The sequence below is a fragment of the Streptopelia decaocto genome, assembly GCF_964273445.1.
Source record: "Streptopelia decaocto genome assembly, chromosome: 19".
NCBI lineage: Eukaryota > Metazoa > Chordata > Aves > Columbiformes > Columbidae > Streptopelia > Streptopelia decaocto.
The window spans coordinates 1,691,333-1,715,867 of NC_138674.1; the positions used below are offsets into that span (position 1 = coordinate 1,691,333).

The 24,535-nt window shown below is 57.9% G+C and overlaps 1 protein-coding gene across 1 annotated transcript; it reads left to right on the forward strand.

Annotated features, from left to right (window-relative positions):
- The first annotated feature begins 1,587 nt into the window (after positions 1-1,587).
- AHCYL1 (adenosylhomocysteinase like 1) lies at positions 1,588-23,673 on the forward strand. The gene is made up of 17 exons (XM_082069182.1): positions 1,588-1,903; positions 14,770-14,881; positions 15,196-15,339; positions 16,065-16,165; positions 16,907-17,009; positions 17,476-17,570; positions 17,817-17,923; positions 18,001-18,117; positions 18,283-18,346; positions 19,645-19,733; positions 20,160-20,230; positions 20,365-20,459; positions 20,550-20,648; positions 21,144-21,212; positions 22,152-22,230; positions 22,702-22,822; positions 22,930-23,673. Exons 1-17 carry the CDS (start codon positions 1,796-1,798, stop codon positions 22,934-22,936), a joined length of 1,581 nt encoding a protein of 526 aa, XP_081925308.1. The 5' UTR covers positions 1,588-1,795; the 3' UTR covers positions 22,937-23,673.
- The last annotated feature ends 862 nt before the right edge of the window (positions 23,674-24,535 follow it).

Here is a 24,535-nt window from a genome sequence, read left to right on the forward strand (position 1 = left end):
CCGCCGGCTTCAGGCCACAGTCATTATGGTTGGATTTTTGGGGGGTGGTATTTAAGGTCAGAAGCTGCTCAGAGGGGTGGGCAGATTGCCTGGGTTTGGGGGTGCTGGGGGGCACTGAGCCCCTGCCCTGCAGGGAGCTCCAGGTGGCAGCCGGCTGCACAGGACAGGGTGTTAACTCTGGAGCGGAATGATGGCCAGGCAGTTTGATGCTTTGGTAGAGTTCGGAGGCACAGAGGTGTGAGTGTCCCTGGCTGCTGGAGGGGGGATGTGGAGAGCACCAATACCTGCCCCCTCCGAATTTAAACCCTCATCCCTGATCCCCCCCGGCTGCTTCAGGCAGCCTAAACCTGTAAAAACACATGGGAAATACAAGAAAAAAGCAAAAATGTGTCTTTCCACCCCAGGGTGCAAAGTGGGTGTTTGTATCTTAAGAAGCTGAGATCCTCCAAGCACCCTGAGGACCCCCAAGTGCCCCAAGACCCCCAAGTATTCTGAGACCCCCCAAGTGCCACAAGACGCCCCCAAGTGCCCCAAGACCCCCCCTAAGTGCCCCAAGAGGTCTCCGTCCCCCCCGGTTTCCCCCCCGTGCCGCCGCGGGCACCCGCAGAGCTGCTGACGGGGCAGAGCCGCCCGGAAAGGGCCCCCGGCCGCGGTTCTGGGGCACAGCGAGGCCGGGATGGGGGTTTGGCCAAGGAGCTGCTGGAGGATTTTGGTGGCCAGAGGCCGTTTTGTGGCCAGACACAGCGATTTTGGTTAAAAACTGTTATCTGTCCTCTCCCCCGGGGGTTTTAACCCAAATGCTGATGTTTTTCCTGCTTTTATTTTTAAGGGAATGCCTCTGGGAAAGCAAAAAGGCTGAGAGGGGTTGGACCCCCTGACCCCGGCTGTGTGGGGGTTGGGGACAGGGACAGGGTCAGGCTGTCCCCAGGGGCAGTGCTGCTGCTGTCCTGCCTGTCCCCGGAGCCCCTTTGGGGACCCTACGGACCTGGGGGGGATGCTCGGGCAGGGTGGGGGAGCACCCATGGGTGGGGCCGGGAGAGCACCCATGGGTGGGGCCGGGAGGGAGGTGACACCTGGCAGGACAGACAGACACCACGTGCATGGGGAGGACAGATGGACACCCCGTGTCCCTCTCCCACGGGCTGCCTGGCTGTGTCCCGCTCCTCCCCCTTCCCTGTCATTTCACTTTCTCCTATGATTTCTCCATTTTCTTGAATTTTGACATTTTCCCCCCAATTTATTCCCCTCCAGTTTATTTATTTCCCTCCTGATTTAATATTTTTCCCTGATTTATTTTATATGTCCCCATTTTAACTTTTCCCCTGAACAAACATATATTTTTTTTTCCAGAAAAACCTTGGGGGTTTTTATGGTTTATCTTTTGCAATTTACCTTAATTTGTTCCGTCATTGCCATCCCTTGCCCCGCCCCCAGACCACGCCCACCGACCACGCCCACCCGCGCCATCCGCGCCTCTTGCCGCCAGGGGGCGCCGCGGCTCCGCGCCCTTTCCGCCCGCCGCCGCCATCCGGCCTCACTTGCCCGGCGGGTGCGCGCTGACGTCAGTACGCGCTGACGTCACGGCAGGGCCGCCCCTGGCGCCGTGCGCGGCGGCCGCAGTCCCGCCGCAGAGCCGGCGGCACCGGAGCGTCCGCCGCGGCACCGGCCGGGCCCAGCCGAGCCGAGCCGGCTTCAACCGAGCCCGACCGGTAGCGCTCCCGCCTGCCCGCCGTGCCCCGCCCCGCCCGGTACCGCGGGCGGCCACGGCCCGCCCCGCCGCCTCCTCCTCGTCAGGATGTCGGTGCCGGAGCCCGCCGGCGGCGAGGGGGTGAAGCAGGCCAAGGAGGTGGAGGACGCCGAGAAATATTCCTTCATGGCCACCGTCACCAAGGCCCCCAAGAAGGTACCGGTACCGGCGGGGGCCGGCCCGGTTCGGAGGGAGCAGCCCCCGGTTCGGGGGGAGATGCCTGGAAAGCAGGGGCTGGTCCAGTTTGGGGGTGACTGGGAAAGGGGGGGGCTGTCCCCATTGTGGGGAGAAGAGGGAAATCGGTACCGGGCTTGGGGGGGGTGGTACCAAGCTTTGGGGGCAGAGGTGGTTGAAAGGGGATGTTGGTCCATTTTGGGGTGGAATGGGGAGGGATTGGGTACTGGGGAGAGAGGGGTCTGTACTGGGACACGGCCCTGGGCCGGTGCTGATGGGCTGGTACCGGGTGTATGAGAGAGATGTGGCCCAATTTGGGGGACTGGGGTCAGGCCTGGTCCATTTTTTTGGGGGGGAAGCCAGGGAGCAGCGCGGGGACTTGGCTGTGGTGTGGGGGTGTCTGGGGACAGGGTGACCCCAGGCAAGGGGACAGGCAGGTAAGGTGGGGGGAGCGCGTCAGGGGACCCCGTGTTTGGAGGTGACAGTGCTCTGCGGTGGGGACAGAGGAGGGGGACCTGTTAAATGGGACGAGCCGGCAGCAGTGGCCTGGAGATGCTACTGTAGGTCACTCTGAAGGGCAGCAGGAGGAAATTTGGTGCGCCGAACTCTTTTTGGGGTTGGGGTTCTGCTGGAGATGTGGGTGGGAGTGCGTTTGGGCTTGGGGAAGAGGCTGCTGGAGCAGCCCCGGCGCTGAGCTCCAGTCACCTCTTTCATCCTTGAAGACCTTCTCGCAGGACCTCCCGAGATGTCCCCGTGCCACTCCCCGCTGTACTCGGGTAACCGGCCTTTTGATGGGGGAGCACGTGGAGACCTGTGCTCCTGGCTCGCTGCGGACCTGCCGGGCTGGGTAACGTGCTGCTGAAGTCCCGGTCCTGACAGTGAGGCCGATTTAGTGCTCCTGGCGCCGCACGGATCCGCGCAGCTGCGGCCGGAGGTCCCCGCTGTGCTGAACATCGTGTTCCCCCGGGGGCTGCAGCCGCAAAGGCAGAGCAGTCGCAGCGAATGCGAATGTTCTGCTGCTCGGGGGGAGCGTCTCTCTTGCCTCCCGTGGCCGGTGGTGGGATTAGGGGAGCGTCCGACCCCCGTGGAGGGGCTGCCAGCGGGTCACTGCGTTCCAGACGTCTTTCCTCGGCCAGGCTCCTGCCTGCTGCCGGGGAGCAGGGTCTGGAGGTTCTCCCTGCACCCCGACCCTGTTTATCTGGGTTGTGGACGTAGCCTGGAGGAAGGAGCAGAGGAATGCGGAGCTGGGATCTGCGTCCTCTGGCTCAGTGCAGCTCAAACTCAGGGATTGTTTTCTACCTTTTCGTTACCGTTGTGTTTCTCAGGGCTGGGGAGCTGACAGTGCTGCGGCTGGCTGGTCTGAGAGCGGGGAGCAAACCACTAATCCTGAAGGATCCTATGGGGCCAAAATATGTGTCATGAAAAGAAATGCAATGTGCGTGGAGAGGGGAATTGATCCAGCATCCTCAGAGACAAAGTTTGCTCGTGTCTCAGGGGTTGTGGGGTGTGTTATTACCTTGATTTTGCTGCTGTATGCACACGGCGTGAGGAGCCACAGGCAGACTCGTGGCTGCTGCAGCCTGTCCTGGCTGGGCGACGGTATTAAAGGTGCCCAGAACGACATGCACATGACATTTGAGGCTGATAACGCCAGCGAGATCATGGGGAGTGTACGATGTGGCTGAGGTCAAGGAACAAAATGCTTCGGGCCACAGTTTTCCTTGCCTGGCTAGTTACTGCGAATAGCGCTCAGTAATAGCGGAGGCATTGGCAGAAGGATAAAAGGACGGGGAAGGGAGAATTGCCCTCCTGAGATAAGACGTTGAGAGCCTCCAGCTCAGCCTTCGAAGCAGGATCGCAATTAAACCATTAAAACGCTTTTCTGTTCCGACACAAGTCGAAGCGACTTTTGCGCTCGCTGCCCCGGGAGCTCTCAGCGTGGTCAGAGGCCAGCGATGATGATTGCGAGAGATGATTCCCCAGCACCGAGGTAGGGAAAAAATCGCAGCGTGCTGCCAGAGCGGCTCCCTCCCTGTGTTTTTAGGCTCCTTGAACTTTGCCGATGCAGTTTGCAGGAGGCGTTTGGCGATGGGGAGGGTGGGAACGCGGCCAAGCTTAGCGCAGGCTCCGTCTCCTCCGTGTGACCTGGTGCCGAACGGCTTTTCAGAGAGGAGCCTGAACTTGTGCTGCTGCTCGGGGAAGGTGCCAGAGTGCAGGGGAAGGGCCCTGAGCTCAGCTGGGACCCGAGGGAGCATCTCCGGTGTAGCCGGGGGCGCGTCGGCCCCGTGGGTGCTGTGAAGACCTCGGTGTCCTCGCCGCTGCGTCAGGGGCAGCCGAGCGAGCCCCGGCTGCACAGCCAGCCCGGGGGATTGCTGACGTTTGTGTCTCCTTCTCTTGTCAGTCACTTGTTTAAGGTGAAAAAGTGAAACAGCAGGAGGTAAGAGATTAAGAGATTAAATATGATCAACTCCGGATTTAAGTAGGAGCTGGCGCAGTCAAGGTGAATGGAGCTGTAGCCTTTCTGCAGAAATGTGGTGGTTTTCCCCCAAGAGCTGGGGTTGCCTGGCTCTGCCGAAGCTCCTTTTTCACTGCAGTTTCTGGGAAATCGGGCTGACAGCAAAATAACAGCAGCTTTGGTTGGAGCGAGGCGGTTCTTTGGCTGTGGGAGCTTTCCACGCAGAGGTGAGCGGCGCCGAGCCTCGGGCTGTCTCCAGCGCGTGCCTTCATGTTGCTGGGGGGGCTGGAAGCACTGAGGTTTGTGTTTTGCCCAAATGAAGCGAATTACAGGTGTGGGGATGAAGGGGGAGCTCAAGGGCAGGTTGTGCCCTTCCAGATCTCCGTTGTGTCTGGGCATCTGCTGCGCTGCCTCCCTGGAGCCCGTCGGTGCCCTTGGCCGCGGCTGCTTTTCCGAATCCACGTTGGCTGGTCGGTGAAGCTTTAAACTCCCGGCTGAGCCGCGGGTGGTACCAAGCAGGCAGGACACGCCACTGTCCTTGGAGATGGGTGACAATGCAGGGGGGGCTTGGCAAGCGCTGTACCCGTCTGTCACTTCACCCGGTCCCCGTTGCGTCCTTGTCGCGTGGGGATCGCCCTCCGCAAGCTCCTTCACACCTGGGTGCCGGCAGACAGACAGACAGACAGATGCTGCAGACTGATCTGCTTACTCATGCAGCAGCATGGGAGCATGAAATGGGCTTAAAACATTCAATTTTCTCCCTGGGGGGTGAGCTACGTGGCACCTCTGTGCCCCAGGGAGCCGGTGCAGCCGTGGCCGCTGTGTTTGGTGGGCGCCGTGCCCCTGCGGGTGCCGCTGGAATCCCAGCGGGGGATGCTGATGCAGAGCAGTGCGGCTCTGCGGTGGCAGCGAGCGGAGCTCTGCGCTGCCTGGCGTGGGGGTGGCTGGGGAGGGGGGGGACAGAGCCCATAGGGAGCTGCCGTCCCTGGGGAGGGGGCATGGAGCCTGTAGGGAGCTGCTGTCCCTGGGGAGGGGGCATGGAGCCCATAGGGAGCTGCTGTCCCTGGGGAGGGGGGACGGAGCCCATAGGGAGCTGCTGTCCCTGGGGAGGGGGGACAGAGCCCATAGGGAGCTGCCCTCCCTGGGGAGGGGGCATGGAGCCTGTAGGGAGCTGCTGTCCCTGGGGAGGGGGCATGGAGCCCATAGGGAGCTGCTGTCCCTGGGGACGGGGCCTGGAGCCCGTAGGGAGCTGCCGTCCCTGGGGAGTGGGGACGGAGCCCATAGGGAGCTGCTGTCCCCGGGGAGGGGGCATGGAGCCTGTAGGGAGCCGCCGTCCCTGGGGAGGGGGGACGGAGCCCATAGGGAGCTGCTGTCCCCGGGGAGGGCTGGGTGTCTCCCCGGCTGGTTCTCGCAGGTGCCAGCGGAGCCGTGGTCGTGCCGCGGTGCCTGACCTTGCTGCAGGCTGCTGCTCCCCAGCCTCGCATGCGGCCCCTTCCCAGATCTGTATTTTCTGCCCCGTTTTCCTCAGCCCCGAGCCTGCCCAGCCGGGTGCTGATAAACCCCCTTCCCCTTCAGACTGCCCTTGTTTGTACTGCCTGAGCTCCGGGAGTCGCTCGTTTTTCCTATTTAATTCCGTCCCTTAGACTGGCTGCTCATAAATCCTCTCTGCCTTTGTGAGCTTGTCCGGGGCACCGGCCACCATCTCCTGTGCCGGTTGTTCAGCCAGACACCGGGCGCTCCCCCTCTTCACCTGCTTGCCCAACTCCTCTCTTCTTTTGCTCTCTCTATCTTCTTCCTGCGTTTTTTCCTGCTCGTAATGAGATGTCCAGGCTGGGGTGAGTTGAACAACTCGTCCTTCGCTGTTTGGAGCACCTGGGATGGGTTTGGCCTTGTTGAGGTGCGGGGAAACCTAAATAAGTGAACATGTTGCTATGGTGAGATGGTGAAAAGCTGAGCTGGTTGTACCCTGACCCATGGAGAGAGCAAATCATGAGGGTGTTTGCAACAGAGATGATTTACTGGGGGCAGGAGCAGACAGGTGGTGCTATATTAGATGACAGAAAGGTAATTATTTCTGTAATAAATAGTTCTTGGGTCCTTCTCATCACTTGGGCTTTTGGGAGGGTCTCGTTGCTGTCCAGAAGGGAGGCCTGTCCCTGTCACCCAGCGCCTCTGCAAGGCCAGAAGATGCTTAATTAAGTTATTGAAGTGGAGAGCAGGAAGAACGGAGATTTTTGAGGTGAGGCTGACACAACCATCTGCAAATTGGCTTCCCAGGGTGAGTGGGTTTTGCTTCTCTCTTCTCCCCACGAGGTAGGCTGGATTTCCACCCCAACAGAGATGGAAAAGGAGTTGGATATTCATTCTCCGCAGCCTTCACAAGCACCTCTTGTTGTGTTTTGCTGGTGTGGGTGTCAGACCACCCATCCAAGCAGCGCCGGTTCTTGGTGGAGCGTCCTTCCCGTGACAGCAGCTCTGCAGCCACCGTGTTTATTTAGGCCTTTCCCAAAATCATGGGCTTGTTTTCTGCTGAGGACCAGCCTACCACAATACTTTCTTTGGGACCTGGACAGTTTTCACCGCACTTTCCAGCCCGTGCAAATGTTGGGGCCTGTTCCTGTGCTCCCTGCTCGAGGTTAAGGCTGTTTTGTTGGGGTTTTTTTTATTTCTCAGGAAACCAGCTTTTCAAGGCCAGGCTGGAGTTGATCCTTTTGGATCAACGCGCTGGTTGCACGCAGGGCGTTGCCGGTGAGGATCCCGTCCTCGCGGTTCCTCCGTGGAGCGCCCGGTCCCGTGTTTGTGCAGGGGGGTGTGGGGCTCGGTGCTGCTTCGGGAGATACGCTCGTGTCTTTTATCATCAGGAGTTTCCTGCGGGCGACGTTCTCCGTTTGCTGAGGGCTCGTTGCGTTTCCCGCTGAGCCCTTTGATCAGAGCTGCTTATCTGGGGACTCTGACTCACCTTCACTCAGAGGATGGTGGTGGTGGCACTTGAGGTGATCATCCCAGGGCCAAGGACCTTGTGCCAACACTTGTGCAGTGCCTGACCCTTCTCCTTCTCCATGGGGCCTTGGGTTGGATCCGTGTGGGGCTGGGGGCTGCTGTGGAGGGTCGGGGAGCCCCACCGAGGAGCAGCATCTCGTCACCATCTCAGTGGCGTACGCTGGAGCCCCTTGGCAAAGCCCTGGGGACTCGGCCGCTCTCAGCAGCGCCTGGACCCGGTCTGCACCACAGCCTTGGGCTGAGCAGCATCTCAGCCTGGCTGGTGAACCCTCGGCAGAGCACGGGGCCAGGGCTGATGTCTTTATCAATGATCTCGAGGAGGGCGACAGGATGAGAGGAAATGGCCTCAAGTTGCGCCAGGGGAGGTTGAGGTTGGATTTAGGAACAATTTCTTCCCCAAAGGGAAGTGGGGCATTGGAACAGGCTGCCCAGGGCAGTGCTGGAGTCACCGTCCCTGGAGGGCTGGACAGACGGACATGAGGTTCCCAGGACATGGGGCAGTGCTGGGCTGGGGGAACAGTTGGACTCCATGATCTTGAGGGTGTTTTCCAACCAAAACAATTCTGCGATTTTACAGGGAGTGGGTGCTCTGGGGCATCTTGGTTGCTGCTCCAAAGAGAAACTGCCGCTTGGGGTGTTATTTGAGCCTCACCCTGCGGGCTCCCTGCCCTGAGAACGCGGGAGCCGGGGCTATTCACGCCTTTCGGAAGCCGCCCCTGTCGCATTGGGCTGCTTGAACTGTGAATTTTAATTACACTGGGAGAATCAATACGGTGGCCTTGGTAACGAGCTTATTGCTGCTGCAGAATCTGTTTACTTCAGGTTGGTGACAGCCAAAGAACTTAGGTGGCCGAGGACATGATGTTCCAGCTCGTCAAACAGGCTGCATTGTAATTCGGGTGAGGCGGCCGCCGGCCTCGGAGGTGGGTTCAGTCTCCCCTTGGCTGCCCAGACGGCGGTTGCTGGCAGGACCTGGCGAAGGAGCCGCGATTTCGGGTGGGATCGGGTTTATCTGCGAGGTGTGTGCGCAGGAACGGCTCCTGCCGGGACAGAGCAGGTGGGCAGCCTGCAGAGCAGCGGCCTCGGGGCTTTGCCTCGCTGGGATTCACGTTTTGCTTTCCTTTCCTCCTTCCAGATAACCCGGGGTGAGGTTCAACCTGTGTCCGCTGATTTCGGTCTCTCCTCCTTTCGCCTCCCCGCAGGGAGCCCCAAATTTCACACGTTCTTGCACCACGGGGAGAAGTTTGACATCCAACCTGGGCATGTTTTGGAGTGTGAACATCTGGCTGATCCCTATTGACCTTGGAGCAGCCTGCGACTCCCTCCTTTAACCAGCCCCTTCTCCCAGCGTTCCCTGAGCTCGCCATTGCCGTGAGGACGTCACTTCTTATCTCTCCTGCCCCAATTAAAAGAACGGGGGTTAATTGAGTTAACCCTGTTTGCAGGAAGGGTTGGCTTTACTCCGGCACGAGGAGTCGGTGTCCGGGAGGGTGGCGTTTGTCCGTCTGGATAACAGTTCTTCTGAGCAGCTGAAGCCTGCGCTTCCTCTCCTGCCTTGTCTTTGAATGCATCAAACCCAAAGCATTTCCCAGGGCTGAAAATAGAGGATATTGGTAAATGAGAAATAGGCAGCTCTTGGTGATGCGTTTGTGGAAATACCGCTGCGAGGGGCTTGGGGGGTCAGCCAGGGCTGGAAACATGCAGAGGGTGTAATTCCAGGTTTCCAGTTGCACAGCTGTATTCCCTGACATAATGATGTATTATTACACAAACTGGCAGCTCCTGCTCGATGCCGATCCTGCCGGGTATTTCCCTGAGAGCTGCGGCGCAGGGATGGAGTCGTTCCAGTGTAGGTGGGTGTAACTGGATGGCGTTTGCTGTATCGGTCTCTTGAAAGACCAAAAGAGGTCTTGAAATGCTGCGATTCTTCTGCAGGTTGGTTCTGGGGGAGAAAAAGGGGCAGATCCATTCCTCCCCAAAACACCCAGGGGCTGCTTTACTGTCCCTCCAACAGCGCTTCCCAGCGCTCCCTTGGTCTCGCACAGCTGCGGTTGTAGAGGAGTTTTCTAATTAATGTAAAAATCGATGCTAATTAAAGCTGATTCCCTATCAGCTACGACACACACGCACACGTTTCCATGTGCCTTTTTGAGGCCGTTAGTCCTCGGTTCGTCCCACAAGCTGCTGCAAGTCACTTAACCCGCAGTCCTGTCCGTGCTATGGCAGCAGGGTGGCACCAATTCATCCCAAACACTTGGTGCGGGCACCGTGGATGATACAAAAGGTGATAAAATAGCCTTTGCCTGTGTCCCTGGGGTCCAAGGACTCGCCGCTGCGTCTGCTCCCGCGGAGCTTTCCTGATGCTGTTGCTGGAGGCACCTTTGGCCTCAAGGTGTTTATAAGGCAGGAGTTATTCCCGGTTACTATTTAACAGCTGGGCACTCAAAATCACATTTATTTCATTTAATCCCGCCTTCTGTTTATTTTCCCTTTAACAGTGATTCCCACGATGACTGAAATCTTGCGGTGGTTTCTTAACCCTTGCAATGGGCCTGTTTCTTTTCTGCTGTTTCTTCTCTGCTGAGCTTTGGGATTTGTGTGGAAAATCCTCAGTTCTTCTCTTGTACTCACAGGGATTTTCTCATTTTCTTTGTTTTCCCCAGTGCTTTGCCCAGCCCAGCGGTGCGGGAGGGCGGCTGGTATCAGGGCTTGGCCACTTTACTTTGCCAGAACCTCCGTGCCCTTTTATTTCCTTGTCAGGAACGGTGTAAAGGTTTCCAGGCAGAGATTTGGCTGCGGCTCCTGCTCGGGGCGAGCGCCAGGCGGGTCTCTGCCTCTCCATGGGGAAAACCTGCCCTGTGAACCCTCTGCGAGCTGGGGGTACTGAATTCAGCACTGATTTTTCCATCAATCCTTATAGAGTCACAGACGGTTTGGGGTGGAGGGGCCTCCCCAGCTCCCCAGTGCCCCCCCAGGGACATCTTCACCAGCTCAGGGTGCTCAGAGCCCCGTCCCGCCTGGCCTGGGATGTCTCCAGGGATGGTTCATCCACCACCTCTCTGGCCAACCTGGGCCAGGCTCTCACCACCCTCAGGGCCAACAATTTAATCCTCATGTCCAGCCTGAATCTCCCCCGTTTAGTTTAAAACCATCACCCCTTGTCCTATCCCAACGAGCCTCACGCTGGTTATTTTATGTTATTGTTTTTAAACGCTGGTGCGCGGCTGAAGGGCCCTGAGCCCCTGGGGTGCCCCCTCCCTCCCTCGCTGCTGCGTGGCCTGAGCACCATGACTCGCTTCTGCAAATAAGTGAATTAAAGCAACTTGTCCTTTAGAAATGTGTGAACTCATCTGGACCTGGATCCTCCTGAGAAACCAGTCGCAGCTCCCTGGAGGAAACGGTGTTTCTGCAGATGCCAAATCCTCGGGGTTTGGAGCCGGGGAGCGTGAAGGTTCCCATGGCCGGCTCTGCAAAACTCGGCGCTGGCGCGAGGTGCTGGTGGTGCCTCATGTGCGAGCGGGGCTGGCGGAGAGGACGAGCGCTGCTTTGGGCTGTAAAGCGTTTCTAGTCTGGCTGAATATCCAGGAATGACAAAGAAATGATGAACTTAGAAGACAGGTCACGTCAGGGCTGCCTTAGCAGCGTGGGCAACCGGCAGCGCCCTCCCAGCCTCTGCCAGGGAGTTTTGTTGGGGAGAGGAGGTGAAATAAGGGGAACTGGCTGCCCTGAATAAGCTCGGTCTTTGCCGCTGGCTTTCTGCAGTGAGAGGAAAGGGCCCTGGGTCCTTCCAGGCGTTCTCCTGGGAGGGCAGAAGTGGGTTACAGAGATATTTCTTGCTTTCCAGGCAGCTGCGTTGCTGGCAGAACGTGCTCTGCTCCCGTTCTGCTGGTCCTCCCTGGGCCATCGTGTCATCGCGGCCGCGGACGTGGGGGGAATCACCGGAGGGCTGGGGGTTTTGCTGCTCCTGTCCCACCGCGTCACCCCGGGACACGAGTGGCTGTAAGGGCGCTTCCTTTGCACTGCCCTGGATGCGCCACCGCTCGCATTGTCCCCAGTGAAAAATAATAGTTAAAGAGGGTTGCTAAAGCAAACCTGGGGGTTGAAGATGCCTGGAGCTGCTCCCAGCACGTGTCCTTTCCCCTTGGTGAAGGGGGCCGGCGTGTGTCCCCTGGGGTGGCTGTGAGCTGGTGGATGCTTTCCAAACCCCCCTCCTCCTCCTGCACCCCACATCCCCTGAGGCTGCATGGGATGCGATCGGGGCTGCATAGCACAGCGAAGGAGCTCGAGCATCCTCTCTGGAGCCGTTCTGCGGATAGAAAGAGTTTTAAAATGGAAAGTGAGGTTGTGTAGCGTGAGAGGGACGTGCCTGGCTCATCTGTGCCCGAGGTAAATCCAGCTGGATTTACAAAGTCCCCTGCAGGCCGGAGACGGGAGGGAGGAACTTCATAAGCTGGAAAAGCTGCTCTCAGCCCGACTGCTGGGGAGAAACGCAGGATAAATCACCGGGTCACCGCCCGCAGGCACCAGCCGCCGGTTCCTTCAGGTGGTGGCAGCCCAGCTCTGGGCTCTGCTTGCCCTTCCCGTGTTGTAGTAATTAAACAATGAGGCTGGATGTGCTGGGGGCATGTGGGGGTTCGGGGCTGCCCAGCCAACGTGCCCACGTATGGGCAGGTGCCTTATAACGTAGGGAAACGCTTGGTGAAGCTGCGTTCTTAGCTTCATGGTGGTTCTGGGATGCACCGGGCAAGTGGCTGCTGTTCACTTTGGAGGGGCCCAGGCACCATATTTGACCCTTTTTGGGGTGGTTGTGGCTGCAAAGGAGCGGCCGTTGTTGGGAAGAGTTGGATCCACGTGGGAACGGGCACGGCCGTGCTGGGTTTCGCAAGGGGAGAGAATGTACTTCTGGCTTGGCAGGTGCGACCGTGCAGGAACTTGGCAGGAGATGTCGCATCCTGGTGTTTTCCTGCAGGACGTCTCCCAAAAACCCCTCTGTACCCCGCAGGGAGCTGCTCATTGCGCAGCGAGACCCCGGCCCCATCTCCTGTAAGGAGGTAGCGATGCTGGAAAACCCCCCCCGGCTCTGTTTCTGCGCAGATAAATTAGTTCTGGATTGTTTTGCCTCTTCAGTCACGAATTGCTGGGTTGAAAAAATATTGTTCCTCGCTCTTAAACCCGTGTGCTCCACCCGCTCGGAAAAGCCGCTTGAGCAGGGTTGGAGTTGGGCTGGGATCGCTCGCGCTCTGTGCAGCCGGACGGTCCCCTCGCGGTCCCTCCTCGCCGGGGATGCTGTTCATTCAGATTCTCCTGACAAGCTGAGGGATTACGAGATCTCCCCGGTTGCCGTAGCGCGGCTGGAGCGCCGGCACGTGGCAGGTAACACGTCCCGGTCGCCGTGCCGGCCCGCGGCGCCCGCCGCCCTCCTTCATCTTCCTCCCGGCTGCTTGCCGGACGCCGCGTTAATTTGCCGCGCTCGGTTCCGTGTGCGAACGGTTCATTCGATTCGGAAGCTGCCTGTAATGGTCGATGATAATTTTAGCCAGGGCAGATTTTGCTAAGCTGCGGAGTTCAGCTGAGCTCTGGTAAAGCCACGGCGGGGATTACTGTGGGTAATTCAGCACTTGGGTTTCTTTAGTGGTGATTTTAAAAATTTATTTATTTATTTTTACCCCTCGAATTCAAACCCAGCATTTCTAGAGCTGCCGTTGCTCCTAAAATGTGGGACCGTGCCTGGAGCTGGCGCAGCCCCCACGGCTGGTCACCCCAAGGGATGGTGATGACCGGTAGGTCTCGGTTGTGGGGACAGCGTGGGGCTGGCGGGGGGCACAGCAGCCCCACCACCTCCTTCCCATCGCATCCCAAACCAGCTTTGCTCCCCGAGACCGTCCAGGCAGGGAAGGGTCCCCGTGTCCCACCCGCGCCCTGGGCCGGAGCAGCAAAGCCTGGCTTATGTGTTTGTTTTCTTTTCCTCCTGGGTTTGCCTCTTCCCTGGAAACCTTGCCCTGAGATGGAGAAAATTCCTCCGCTAACACGTTGAGCTGTTTTAATGCCAGGAGCGTGTTCACACCCTCTGCTTTGATGAGTTGGGTGGCCCAAAAGTGACCCCAGGATTTGAGCGGCTGCCCTGGTCCTGCTGGCCACACCGGTGCTGGTACCAGCCAGGGTGCTGGTGGCCCCAGACTATGCACATTCCTCTTTCCTGGGACGGCTCATCTCAACTAAATAGTTGCATTCTTCTCCCCTTGAAGACTATTTCCCTCATCAAAGCTTTTGGGAGCTTCGGGGCTCGTGGTGGTGTGGAAAACCCTCCCCTTCCATCAACTCCATTTCTTCAGGGTGCTTCTGGGGGTCTCCTGGGTCTGTGGGGATGCTTTGTTAATCCCACTCCCTGCCATGAGTCTCATCCCCATTAAGTGGCAAAATTAAATCCCGCAGCGACGCAATCAGAGGGAAGAGGCTCCTGATCAGAGGGAAGAGGCTCCTGATCAGAGGGAAGCGGCTCCTGATAGAGGGAAGAGCCTCCTCGTCGGGGCCATCGTGCCGGGGAGGGGGTGTCCACCTGGATTTGCGGCCACTTTTCCTAATTCCCTTTCATCTCCATTGTCTTTCTCTTGCAGAAGCAGCAATAAAAGCTTTTTGCTGGGCTGAGTGCAGCAGCTGAGCAGTTTGGGGCTGTTTTTCCCCTCGTTTCGGCCCAGCGCTCGAATGTGACGAGCTGGCGGTAGGTGCCAGAGCCTTGAGTTGCCTCTGGCCGAGAGAAGAAGGAGGGGCAGCTGTTTTAGGGCTTCTCTTACAATGGAAACATCTGTAACGCCGAGAAGACTGAAGGCCAATGCAATGTCAACTACTTTTGTTGAAACGTTCTCTCTCGCTGGGTTTTTTCCCCTTGCTTTTGGTGTCGGTTTTGGAAGGCCGTGCTGTGTTTTTAACCTGCGGGATGCTCCGCTCCTGGGGAAGAGCCTGGAAGCACCGGAATTTCTGCCGGGACCACCCCGGCTCTCTCGCTGCTGCGTTTTTCGGGCAGAAATCAGTTGGGACAGGGTCTGTTGGAGCTTGTCGGGAGGGCTGCACAGTATTTATGTTGCACAAGCCGTCTGACTTTCCTGGAGGAGCCTCAGGGAGCCAGAGGTGGGTTAAGGAGGATGTTTTGAGCCTTGCCGGGTGCTTTTTGTATCTTCAGGTGTTAAGTGTCCAATCTGCTTTAAGCTGGTGACAGAGATGGTCGGGAAGCGGAGGGGGTTTAATTTGTTTAATTTAATCTGTTCCTTGGTGCATTTGCCAGTTCCCATTTCTGCGACTACAGCGGCCGAGGTTGACCGAAGGGACCCACGGGCCCGAATAACCTGGAAAGATGGCGTTGGCCCGCTCATTTAGCATTTCTCTTTGCGTTTCTCAGCAAATCCAGTTTGCAGATGACATGCAGGAGTTCACCAAGTTCCCGACCAAGACGGGGCGCCGGTCCCTGTCCCGCTCCATCTCGCAGTCTTCCACCGACAGCTACAGCTCCGGTAGGTGCCAGGATCCCTCTCCGTGCGCGGTTCCTTCCCAAACCCAGCGTCGGTGCCACCGCACGTCGGGATGCTCCGCGCTGCTGTGTTGCACAAGGCCACGGAGGGGATAATTCTGGGAGTTCCTGAAGCTCAGGTGTTGATTATCAGTTGATAACCCTGTTATCTCTGGGGTGTTTTAGAGAATAAGAGTGCAAAATTCCTTCTGGCTTTTCCTGTGTTTTGAAGCATGAGTGTGTGTGTGAAAGCCGAAGGGCGGGAGGTCCCCGGTCTGGGGGTGACGTTTGTGACGTTTGTTCCTCTCCCGGCCGTAGCTGCGTCCTACACAGACAGCTCGGACGACGAGGTGTCCCCTCGCGAGAAGCAGCAAACCAACTCCAAAGGCAGCAGCAATTTCTGCGTGAAGAACATCAAGCAGGCGGAATTCGGGCGCCGGGAGATCGAGATCGCTGAGCAAGGTAAAAGCGGAGCGAGGGGCTTGCGCCGTGTTCTCCGGAGACCAGGAGCTGGGGCTGGCGATTCCCATGGCCTGGGACACCCCATCTCTGCCCCCCGAATCGGCAGATGGCACGGGGAGTCGCTGGATGTGACAGCAAACGTTAATGACACGTGGCATCTATCTACCAGCAGCAGAGCTCTTGCAGGGTTCATGGTCTGGTGGCTTCGGATGAGAAATCTCAATGGGCGAAGTTATCTCGCGATGCCTTTGGGGACATGAAAGCTGTCGGTCCCAACCCCTTCCCCGGGGGCTCGTGGGCAGCCGAGTTGCTGTTTCCAGCGGGGCGATTGGGTAACTTTGCTTTCGGGCTCCTTTTACACACACGCTGCCAAAGCCTCTGAAGGGGAAGATAATCCAGGGACGTTCCAAGCAACTCTGGAGATGCGGCAGCGCCGTTTGCATCTTTAGGTGCAGCTTCTCGGCGCTGTTCTGCGGGGCTGGTGACTGTCCCCGTCGTGTCCCAGACCTCTCTGGTCTTGTGATGTGTCTTTGTCAAGTGACAAATGACACTGGTGTTCTGATCACGCTTTGGACAGCCCTACCAGGCCAGAGATGAGTTTTCTCCCCAACTCTTCTAGCAAAAACCGTGGGTTGGATGTAGGCTGTGAGAGCCCAGCTCTGGCAGACAGGGGCCTTTGGACTGAGCCATCGTTAAAACCTTTCTCTCTGTCCCTTTTTTTGCAGACATGTCTGCTCTGATTTCCCTCAGGAAACGAGCTCAAGGGGAGAAACCTTTGGCTGGAGCTAAAATCGTGGGTTGTACCCACATCACAGCACAGACCGCGGTGAGTAGCTGCGTTTTTGGGGTGTCTGGGCTGGACAGACCCATTTTACCCCAGGGAAAGGAAGTTGCTTAAGTTTCCCAGCCTTGGGCAATTGGAGGAGGCACCTTCACTGTTGTGAAAGCATCTTGGAAAGGTTCTGCTGCCCCAGGGAAAACGAGAAGGTGTAGATGTTAAACTGGATTTTAGTGCGAGCAGCGTAAGTGACCACGCTGCTACCTGTATTTAGAAAAAATAGGTTTGAGAGAAATATTGTAGAAACAGGTTCTTTGTATACTTCTGTATACTTGAATTTTAATGAAAAGCCATGCAGAATCGTGTTAGAATTATTAGCGTAAAGTTTTAAATTATAAGCCCTCTGTAAAATTCAGTTTTGGTCCAGCAAGTTCCCGTAGGAACCACGATGCCATTCAGACATCCCGGTATTGAATGACACGGCCAGTCAGGTAGGTGGCTTCTTAAAAGCTGCCGATTTACGCGGCGTGATGGCCGTGGACTAAGATGACATTTCTCTTAAGTATCAAAACTTGCAGAAAATGGCACATGTAACAGGCAATCCTGTGGTTGAACGGCTGCCGATGCGTTTAATCCCAGCGTAACATTTTTACAGATGCAAAGAGCCACCTCATGTTCCCCTTCCTAGTTTTTCTGCAGTTTTGGGTACAGATGTTCTGGTTTGCTGGTGGGTTCCGCGGCGCCGGGGGCTCCGCGCTGTGCCCGTCACCGCTGCCCCGGCTCTCGCAGGTGCTGATCGAGACGCTGTGCGCGCTGGGGGCGCAGTGCCGCTGGTCCGCCTGCAACATCTACTCCACCCAGAACGAAGTGGCGGCCGCCCTGGCCGAAGCCGGTGAGTGTACAATTGTAGAATCACAGAATCGTTGGGGTTGAAAAGCCCCTCAAGATCATGGAGTCCAGCCATAACCCGACCCTGGCTTCCCCATGTCCTGAGAACATCATGTCCGTCTGTCCAGCCCTCCAGGGATGAACCCAGCACTGCCCTGGGCAGCCTGTTCCAATGCCCCACAGCCCTTTGGGGAAGAAATTGTTCCCCAGATCCAACCTCAACCTCCCCTGGTCTGGCTGAGCCTGGGGCCGCAGGGCCTTCCAGCCCCTCCTCCCCAACCGTTGGTTTGAGGGTTGGTTTGGACCAAATATCTTTTAGGGAGGGATAAGCAGGTCTGATGCTGTTGTGGGCTGCGGTTTGATCTCCGCACGGCCCCTCGTTCCTCCTGTCTGTGGTTTTCCGGAGTTGGCCAAGCAGGAGGGAGCTCTGCCAACCTCAGCACATGCCAAGGATGCTTCTCTTCCTGTAGGTGTTGCCGTGTTTGCCTGGAAGGGGGAGTCGGAGGATGACTTCTGGTGGTGCATTGACCGCTGTGTTAACATCGACGGCTGGCAGGCCAACATGGTAACGAGCCTTCCTCCAGCTTTCCTCCTCCTCGGTGCAGTGCTCACAGCTGCTCCTCGCCCTTCCCTCCCGGGGGCTGCTGGTGTTGCCAAGGGCTCCAGGAGCCTTTACCCTCATTCCTCTGCCTGACTATTCCCCGCTCGGTGCCTGCAGAGGCTTTTCATCTCTTTTTTCCCATTCCTGTCCCCAGCGGGTGCTTTTCGCAGCACCAGCCTCACTGCCCCATGCTCTTCCTTGCCTCTCTAGATCCTGGATGACGGTGGGGACCTGACCCACTGGGTTTATAAGAAATACCCCAACGTATTCAAGAAGATCCGAGGGATTGTGGAGGAGAGCGTGACCGGCGTGCACAGGCAGGTTTGGGAAGACAATCTGGAGATCTCCGATGGGGTTGCTGTTCTCTGTTCTAACCCAGCCCTGTCCCGTCCAGGCTGTACCAGCTCTCCAAGGCCGGGAAGCTGTGTGTCCCAGCCATGAATGTGAACGACTCTGTCACCAAGCAGAAATTCGATAACCTGTATTGCTGCCGGGAATCCATCCTGGACGGGTGAGTCCCCTCCTGCCTGTCCCCACCGTCACTCTCAGGCCGGTGGCTTTGGCCCCGGCTCCTCTGGAGCAGAACCCGGCGTTTGCGGCGTTGCGCTCGCGGGACCTGTGCCGTCAGCGGTGCGCGCTGGACTAATCCCAACACAGGTCTCTCTCTGTCCCCCAGCCTCAAGAGGACCACAGATGTGATGTTTGGAGGGAAGCAAGTGGTGGTTTGTGGCTATGGGGAGGTGAGTCCCACTTCTTCCCCGCGCAAAGACCTTGATGTAGGAGTAGATGAAACCTGGTGAGCAATCACCAGGGAATTTTTGCTGCTGAGAGGCTGGGGAACAAGCACCAGATTCCCCAGTTTGCCTGCAGATTAGCTGGGCTGCAAACACGGCAGTTGCTGGGAACGCTGGCCTGAATTCTAACTATCCATGGGTGCTCCCATCTGCTGTCCCTGGAGCGAGTTCAGCAGCCAGCCCGGCTGTCACCGAGCCTGTGACAGAGGAGGCGGAGGGACAGGCTGCATCTCGCTGGTGGATCATGTTCTGGCAGAGGGGAATCGCATCGCGAACTTGTAACTGATTCTGCCCTGGGAGAGCGCGGAGCTGGGAGCTGACACCTTCCCTCCATCTGTGCGCTGGCCGCGTGGGTGTTGATGTTCCCGCGCGGCGAAGGGCCTGGCAGGAGCTGCAAACGCTCTTCCCGGCAGGAACACGCTTGCGAATGTATTGAAGGCAGCGGCGGAGCCCAGCTCCGCTCCCACCGGAGCCCTCCGGGCTGGCGTCTGCTTCTCCAGTTGGAGGTTCCTGGGTCTGTCCCCAGTTTTCCTGCTCTTGTTCAAAACCTGGGAGTCCTTCCACTCGCACTGGTTTCCCCTTTGGATTGGGTGGCAGTCCCGCTGTGCCCTGCTTGGCTGGTTTTGGTAGACCTGAGCCCAGAGCTGGGTGATAAGTGAGGGTGTCTCTGGAAATGTTTCTTGCCCGGCAGCATCTTGCTGGTCAGAAAACGGGGCTGAGCGTGGGAGGGGGCAGATGAGGCTGCTGTTAGTGTGGGGGAGTGGCGTGGAGAGCCGGACTTGAGTTTAACTGTGTGGTGAGGGGTGGGATGGGGTCAGAGATGCTGCTACAGGAGCTTGGGGGGAGCGGGATGGAGGATTCATCCCCGATCCGTGCAGGACAGCTCTGAATGCCAAAGAAACTCTTTGGTTTAAAAAGCAAGTGGGGGAAGCTCATGCTCATCCAGATTGGCTTTAATCTCGGGGAGGAGAGCTCAGAAGGGCTCCTGCGATACTGGGAGCGTGGTGGTTTTGGGAAGCTCCTGCCAGCTGGTGGCCGTGCTGGGGGGGTGCTGGTTTTGGGGGGACCTGGGCTTGTGGCAGAAGTGCCACTCACCTGGTACGTCGCTGAGCTGCTCCTGGCATCGGGTAGATGGCCAGGACCAGCGTCTCCCAGCCTGGGACGTGCTGGTGCTGTTTTGGGGAGGGATCGTAGCGCTCGGCGTGTCCTGTGCTCAGCTTCACGCTGGCGCTTTGCCTCGGCAGGTTGGCAAGGGCTGCTGCGCCGCTCTGAAAGCCCTGGGAGCCATCGTCTACGTCACCGAGATCGACCCCATCTGCGCTCTGCAAGCTTGGTAAGATGTTATGTGCTGCTTGTGAGTGTGTCTTAACCCGCTCTCCAGCCTCCTTAAAACCCTGCCGGAGGCTGAAATAGAGCCAGGGGCTCTGGGGCTCATCTTGGGGATCACATATCGTGCTGGGCTGTGGTGGGGAAGAGCTGGGGCAGCTCGTGGGGTATGAGGCGCTGGGTACCTGCACCAGCTGCCTGGGGGAGGATGCTCGAGGGTTTATTCAGGGCTGTCGGGATGTTCCACACATTTCCTGGCTCCTCCAACATTTGTGAGAGCAGGTTTGACACCGCATGCTTTGCACAGCTCTTCCTCTTGCATCTGGCGTCCCTGGGGGTGTTGTCTGACTATGTGTGGGTGATTCTGGCCTGCGGCAGAGAAGGAAACAGGTTTCTCCTCCTCATCGTGGTCCCTCTCCCCTTTTTTTGCCAGCATGGACGGATTTCGGGTGGTGAAGCTGAGTGAAGTCATCCGCCAGGTGGACGTCGTCATCACCTGCACAGGTAGGGACGGAGAAGGTCGTGGAGGAGCCTTGGGGCGGGATGAGAAGGAGCAGCTGTGACCAAGCGGGTGTCTCGAGGGCTCTGGGGAGCTGGGGATGGTCGCTGCCCTGCCTTCATCTCTGCCCTCTCTGCAGGGAACAAGAATGTGGTGACCAGAGAACACCTGGATCGGATGAAGAACAGCTGCATCGTCTGCAACATGGGCCACTCCAACACCGAGATCGATGTGGTGAGTCCTGCGGCCTCGGCGGCTGCGCCTGCCCCACCGTCCTCCCGCCGTCACTCCATCCTCTTCCTCCTCCTCCTCCTGCTCTTGCAGACCAGCCTGCGGACCCCGGAGCTGACCTGGGAGCGGGTCCGTTCCCAAGTGGACCACGTCATCTGGCCGGACGGGAAGCGGGTGGTGCTGCTGGCCGAGGTGCGCAGGGAGCGGTGCCGCCGCGGCGCTTCGGAAACCACTGCGGGCCAGAGTTTGTAACAGATTTACCCAGGTGGAAAGGCACTGGGAGGAGCTTCAGAGCTTAGGAAAAGGGTTCCTTGGTTTATTTTTTTTTTAATTTTCCTTCTGGTGGGGCGGGGGAGGTGTCACGTACCGCACGCAGCCACAGAGGTGCCATCTGGCTGTGTTCTTTCGAGCCAGGAGATGGCATTTGTCTGACAGGGAGAGCTGGGTGTCCCCTCATCCCACGCCAGCTCTCCTGGCGCTTTCTGGGGACCACAGAATCTCCCGGCCTTAAATAGTGGGGAAACTGAGGCAGAGTTTGAGCCGTCTGGTCACACAGGTGGCCCTTGAGTCACAGCGCTGGGGTCGTCCCTGTCCCAGGGAGGGGGTACAGGTGTCTCCTGTCTCCAGATGTGATTCGCTTTGGTGTCGGGGGCAAACTCTCAGCAAACTCCTCCTGCTGTCTCCTAGGGCCGCCTGCTCAACCTGAGCTGCTCCACGGTTCCCACCTTCGTTCTGTCCATCACAGCCACCACGCAGGTCCGTATGCTGGGCGGTGCGCACGGGTTGGAAGGAGCTGGGGACACTCGGTCGGTTGGGTGCTCGGGGTGGCACCAGCGACACCATAGCCACCAGCTCTTGGCTGGGGTGGACTTGATGGCGGTGTGAACTTACTGCTCTTGGTGCAGCTGGGAGAGAGTTTAAAATGAGCCGGGCTTTGTGGCAGAGCTCCTGTAAGCCACTGGAGAGCTCCCCTAGCGCAGGTTTAGGCTTTGCTTTGTCTTTGGACTCTTGATTTCTACATCACTAAAAAGAACAAACCCTGGGGTGAGTTTTGGGTACCTGGAGGTTAAAATGCTCTCTGGTGCCGGCTCAGCCGGGGGGACACGGCTCAGGTCCTGCACTGTGTGTTGTGACTCTGCCTTTTCCAAAGCAAACGATGATTCAATGTGGCTCGGCTCTTCGCTCTGCAGTCAGTGCTGGCTGTGCCGATTTGGGTCTGCAAGCAATGGGAGAAACGCGCCGGGCTGGAAACACGGGGGCTGGATGGCTGGGGAATTCCTTATCCCCACACCGTGTTTTGGACCTGGGTCTGTGCTGCGTGAACAGACACTCGGGGGGACGCAGCTTCATTTCTGCTGTGGTTTTTGGAGCGATTCTGCCAGCTTAAAACGAGCAATCCCTTCATTTCTGTGTGAGACGGCAGCTGGATGGTTTAAGGGAATTAGAGCTGCTCCCCTCTCCTCCATCCTCACGCTCTGGTTTTCACTGTGTCGTTAAGCCCACATGCTGCAGATGGGCTGGGTGGCAGCTCATCCCCGTCGCTCTGCTCCAGAGAGCGACATACCCGGGGGTGCAAGCCTTTCCTCCCAGGCATTTTGGAAGAGGTTGCCCCCTCCCTCAGGCTCCTAAACTGTTTGCTGCCAGAGCTCTGTGGCCGTCCCTGACTGTCCCCAGTGTCCCCTGTGCTCTCTGCAGGCGCTGGCTCTGATCGAGCTCTACAACGCTCCCGAGGGCCGGTACAAGCAGGACGTGTACCTGCTGCCCAAGAAGATGGGTGAGTGATGGGAACCCAGAGCCACTTGGCCCCCGCGCTGCTGGCCGGGGGCACAGCGGTTTGGGACGCAAGGAGAACCCCAAATCTGGGCTGGACAAAACTGGCAGGGAGAGGAGGAGTTCAGGGAAGCCGGCAGAGGCGACAGCTTTTAAAATAGGTGCAGATTTATTTTCTTGCAGCGTGACTGGTGTCTCTTATCCTGCATTTTACCTGCTCCGGGGGTTTTAGTGCAGCCCTTTGCACACCCAGCCCCGCTCAGCACCCGGGTTGGGCTCGGCTCTGCTTTAGGCTTGACCTGGGAGTGAATCTGTGGGGCTGGGGGATAAGGGCAGCCTGTTCAGACCCAGCGCGGTGCCCTGGCACTTTTTGTGCCATACAGTCCTAGGATAGAATCATTCTGGTTGGAAAAGACCCTCAAGATCATCGAGTGCAACCGTTATAGCCCCCAGAGCCCCTCTTTGCCCCCCCCAGACGAGTACGTCGCCAGCCTGCACCTGCCCTCGTTCGACGCGCACCTGACGGAGCTGACGGACGATCAGGCCAAATACCTGGGACTCAACAAAAACGGGCCTTTCAAACCCAATTACTACAGGTGGGTGCCGGGGGGGCCGGGAGCGCTGTGTCCCACCCATTGGGTGCCCTGGGGACACCTCTTGCTGTGTCCCCAAGCGCCTCACTGTCCCCTCCCTTCTCTCCTAGATACTGACGGACCATACCCATGAAGGACCAGACCACACAAGGCAACATTAGAGAGATTATTTTTAAAGATCATGTTTATTTTCGTTTACCTTTTTATTTTCAAACCAGCAAAGGAACCTGTTTTTAGATTTATCGGTGTGATTTTAAGGTCACTTTTTCCTTTCTCCCCTCTCAATTTTACCCTTTTACATGATCATGTCTCTGTCTTGGCAGACAACCTGGGGTTTGCTTCTCGCTTTCATGTGGCTGAAGCCCGGCCCTGGCTCCTCTCATGCCAAGGGCACTTCATTCCTGCAGCGATTTGATATCATGTCCCACCTTCCCAGCCCACGTTGGTCTTGGCCGGGATCCCCGCAGATGCTCTTTTACCTTTTTTTAATATTCTTTTCTTTGTGTGGATTATCTGCAACTTCTAAATTGCCTTAAAGAGCCCAGTTTTAGCTGCTAGATCACCGCTCCCAGCATTGGGAGCAGAGTGGCACCTGCTGGCCACCTCGCGAATCGGTGACTGTCCCCAAGCCCAGCCAGTGGCCCCTGCGCTGAGGTGGCCCAGGTTTGGTGGCCGCTGGGCCAGGTTTGGTGGCCCAGCCAGGTCCGGTGGGGAAGTTCACCGTTTCAGGTGCTAATCTGAATTCGGACGGGGGTCGCTTACCCAGCATTATCCTCATCTCTCCTAGTTTGTTTTTGGTTTTTTATTTTTAGCCAAACTGCACCTTAATTGAGTTAAAACCAATTTGTTTGTTCGATTGTTTTTCCTCTTTTCCTTTCCGAGACGTTTGTTTCCTTCAGGAGATGTTTTGAAGCGGGGGAAGCGTCGGCTGCCGAGTCTGGGTGCTCACTGCGTCCCAGCCGCCCCGTTTCCCATCGGGGTGGATTTAAGGGTGTCTGGGGTTTATTTTTGGGGGGTATTTTGTTGTTTTCCTTTATGAGATGGATGCAGAGATGAGCCTTCCCCGTACCCCTGTGCGCCACAGCCCCTGCGCAAAGCCCTCGGCTCCCCATCGCTCCCCCTTCCCTGCGTTTCAGCCTCTCTCATTGCCTCCTTCATCCCCTTCCTCATCCTCACCCATGACGTGTTTCTCTTTCCCATCTCTTGCAGCTCGTCCCCGGGGTGGGGGAAGCTCCTTGCAACCCAACGAGGTTTCTCTTGGCTTATTTTATCTTCCCCAAATTACCCTTTTCTTCCCCCCGTTCGCGGGTAACGGGGCTGCTGCGGTACCTGTGACCGGGGGCTGCTCCTTCGCCCCCCGTCCCGTGGGTCCTGTTCTTGTGCCGCCCGCGGGGTCCCTCCTGGGCAGGTTTGGGGGTGCCGCTGCCCCGGGGGGTGCAAAGCTCCTTCGCGGGGACAGGATGATGTGACGAGGGACGCTCGTGGTTTTGATCACCCTGTTTTCTGCTCCTTCTCCTTCGACTTCTCCCTCTTTCTTGCCCTGCCCGGTCCCCTCCTGGACCGGTGCTGGGTCGTTTTCCCTCCCCACAGATTTTGGGGGTCACCTGCCTCCCTAGGACCCCCAAAAACACATGGGGGGCTCGTGCCGGGTTCCGCGAGCCAGGATGGGCATCCGTGGGGAGGGAGCGAGACCGCGTCCCCCATTCTCCAGGGGGT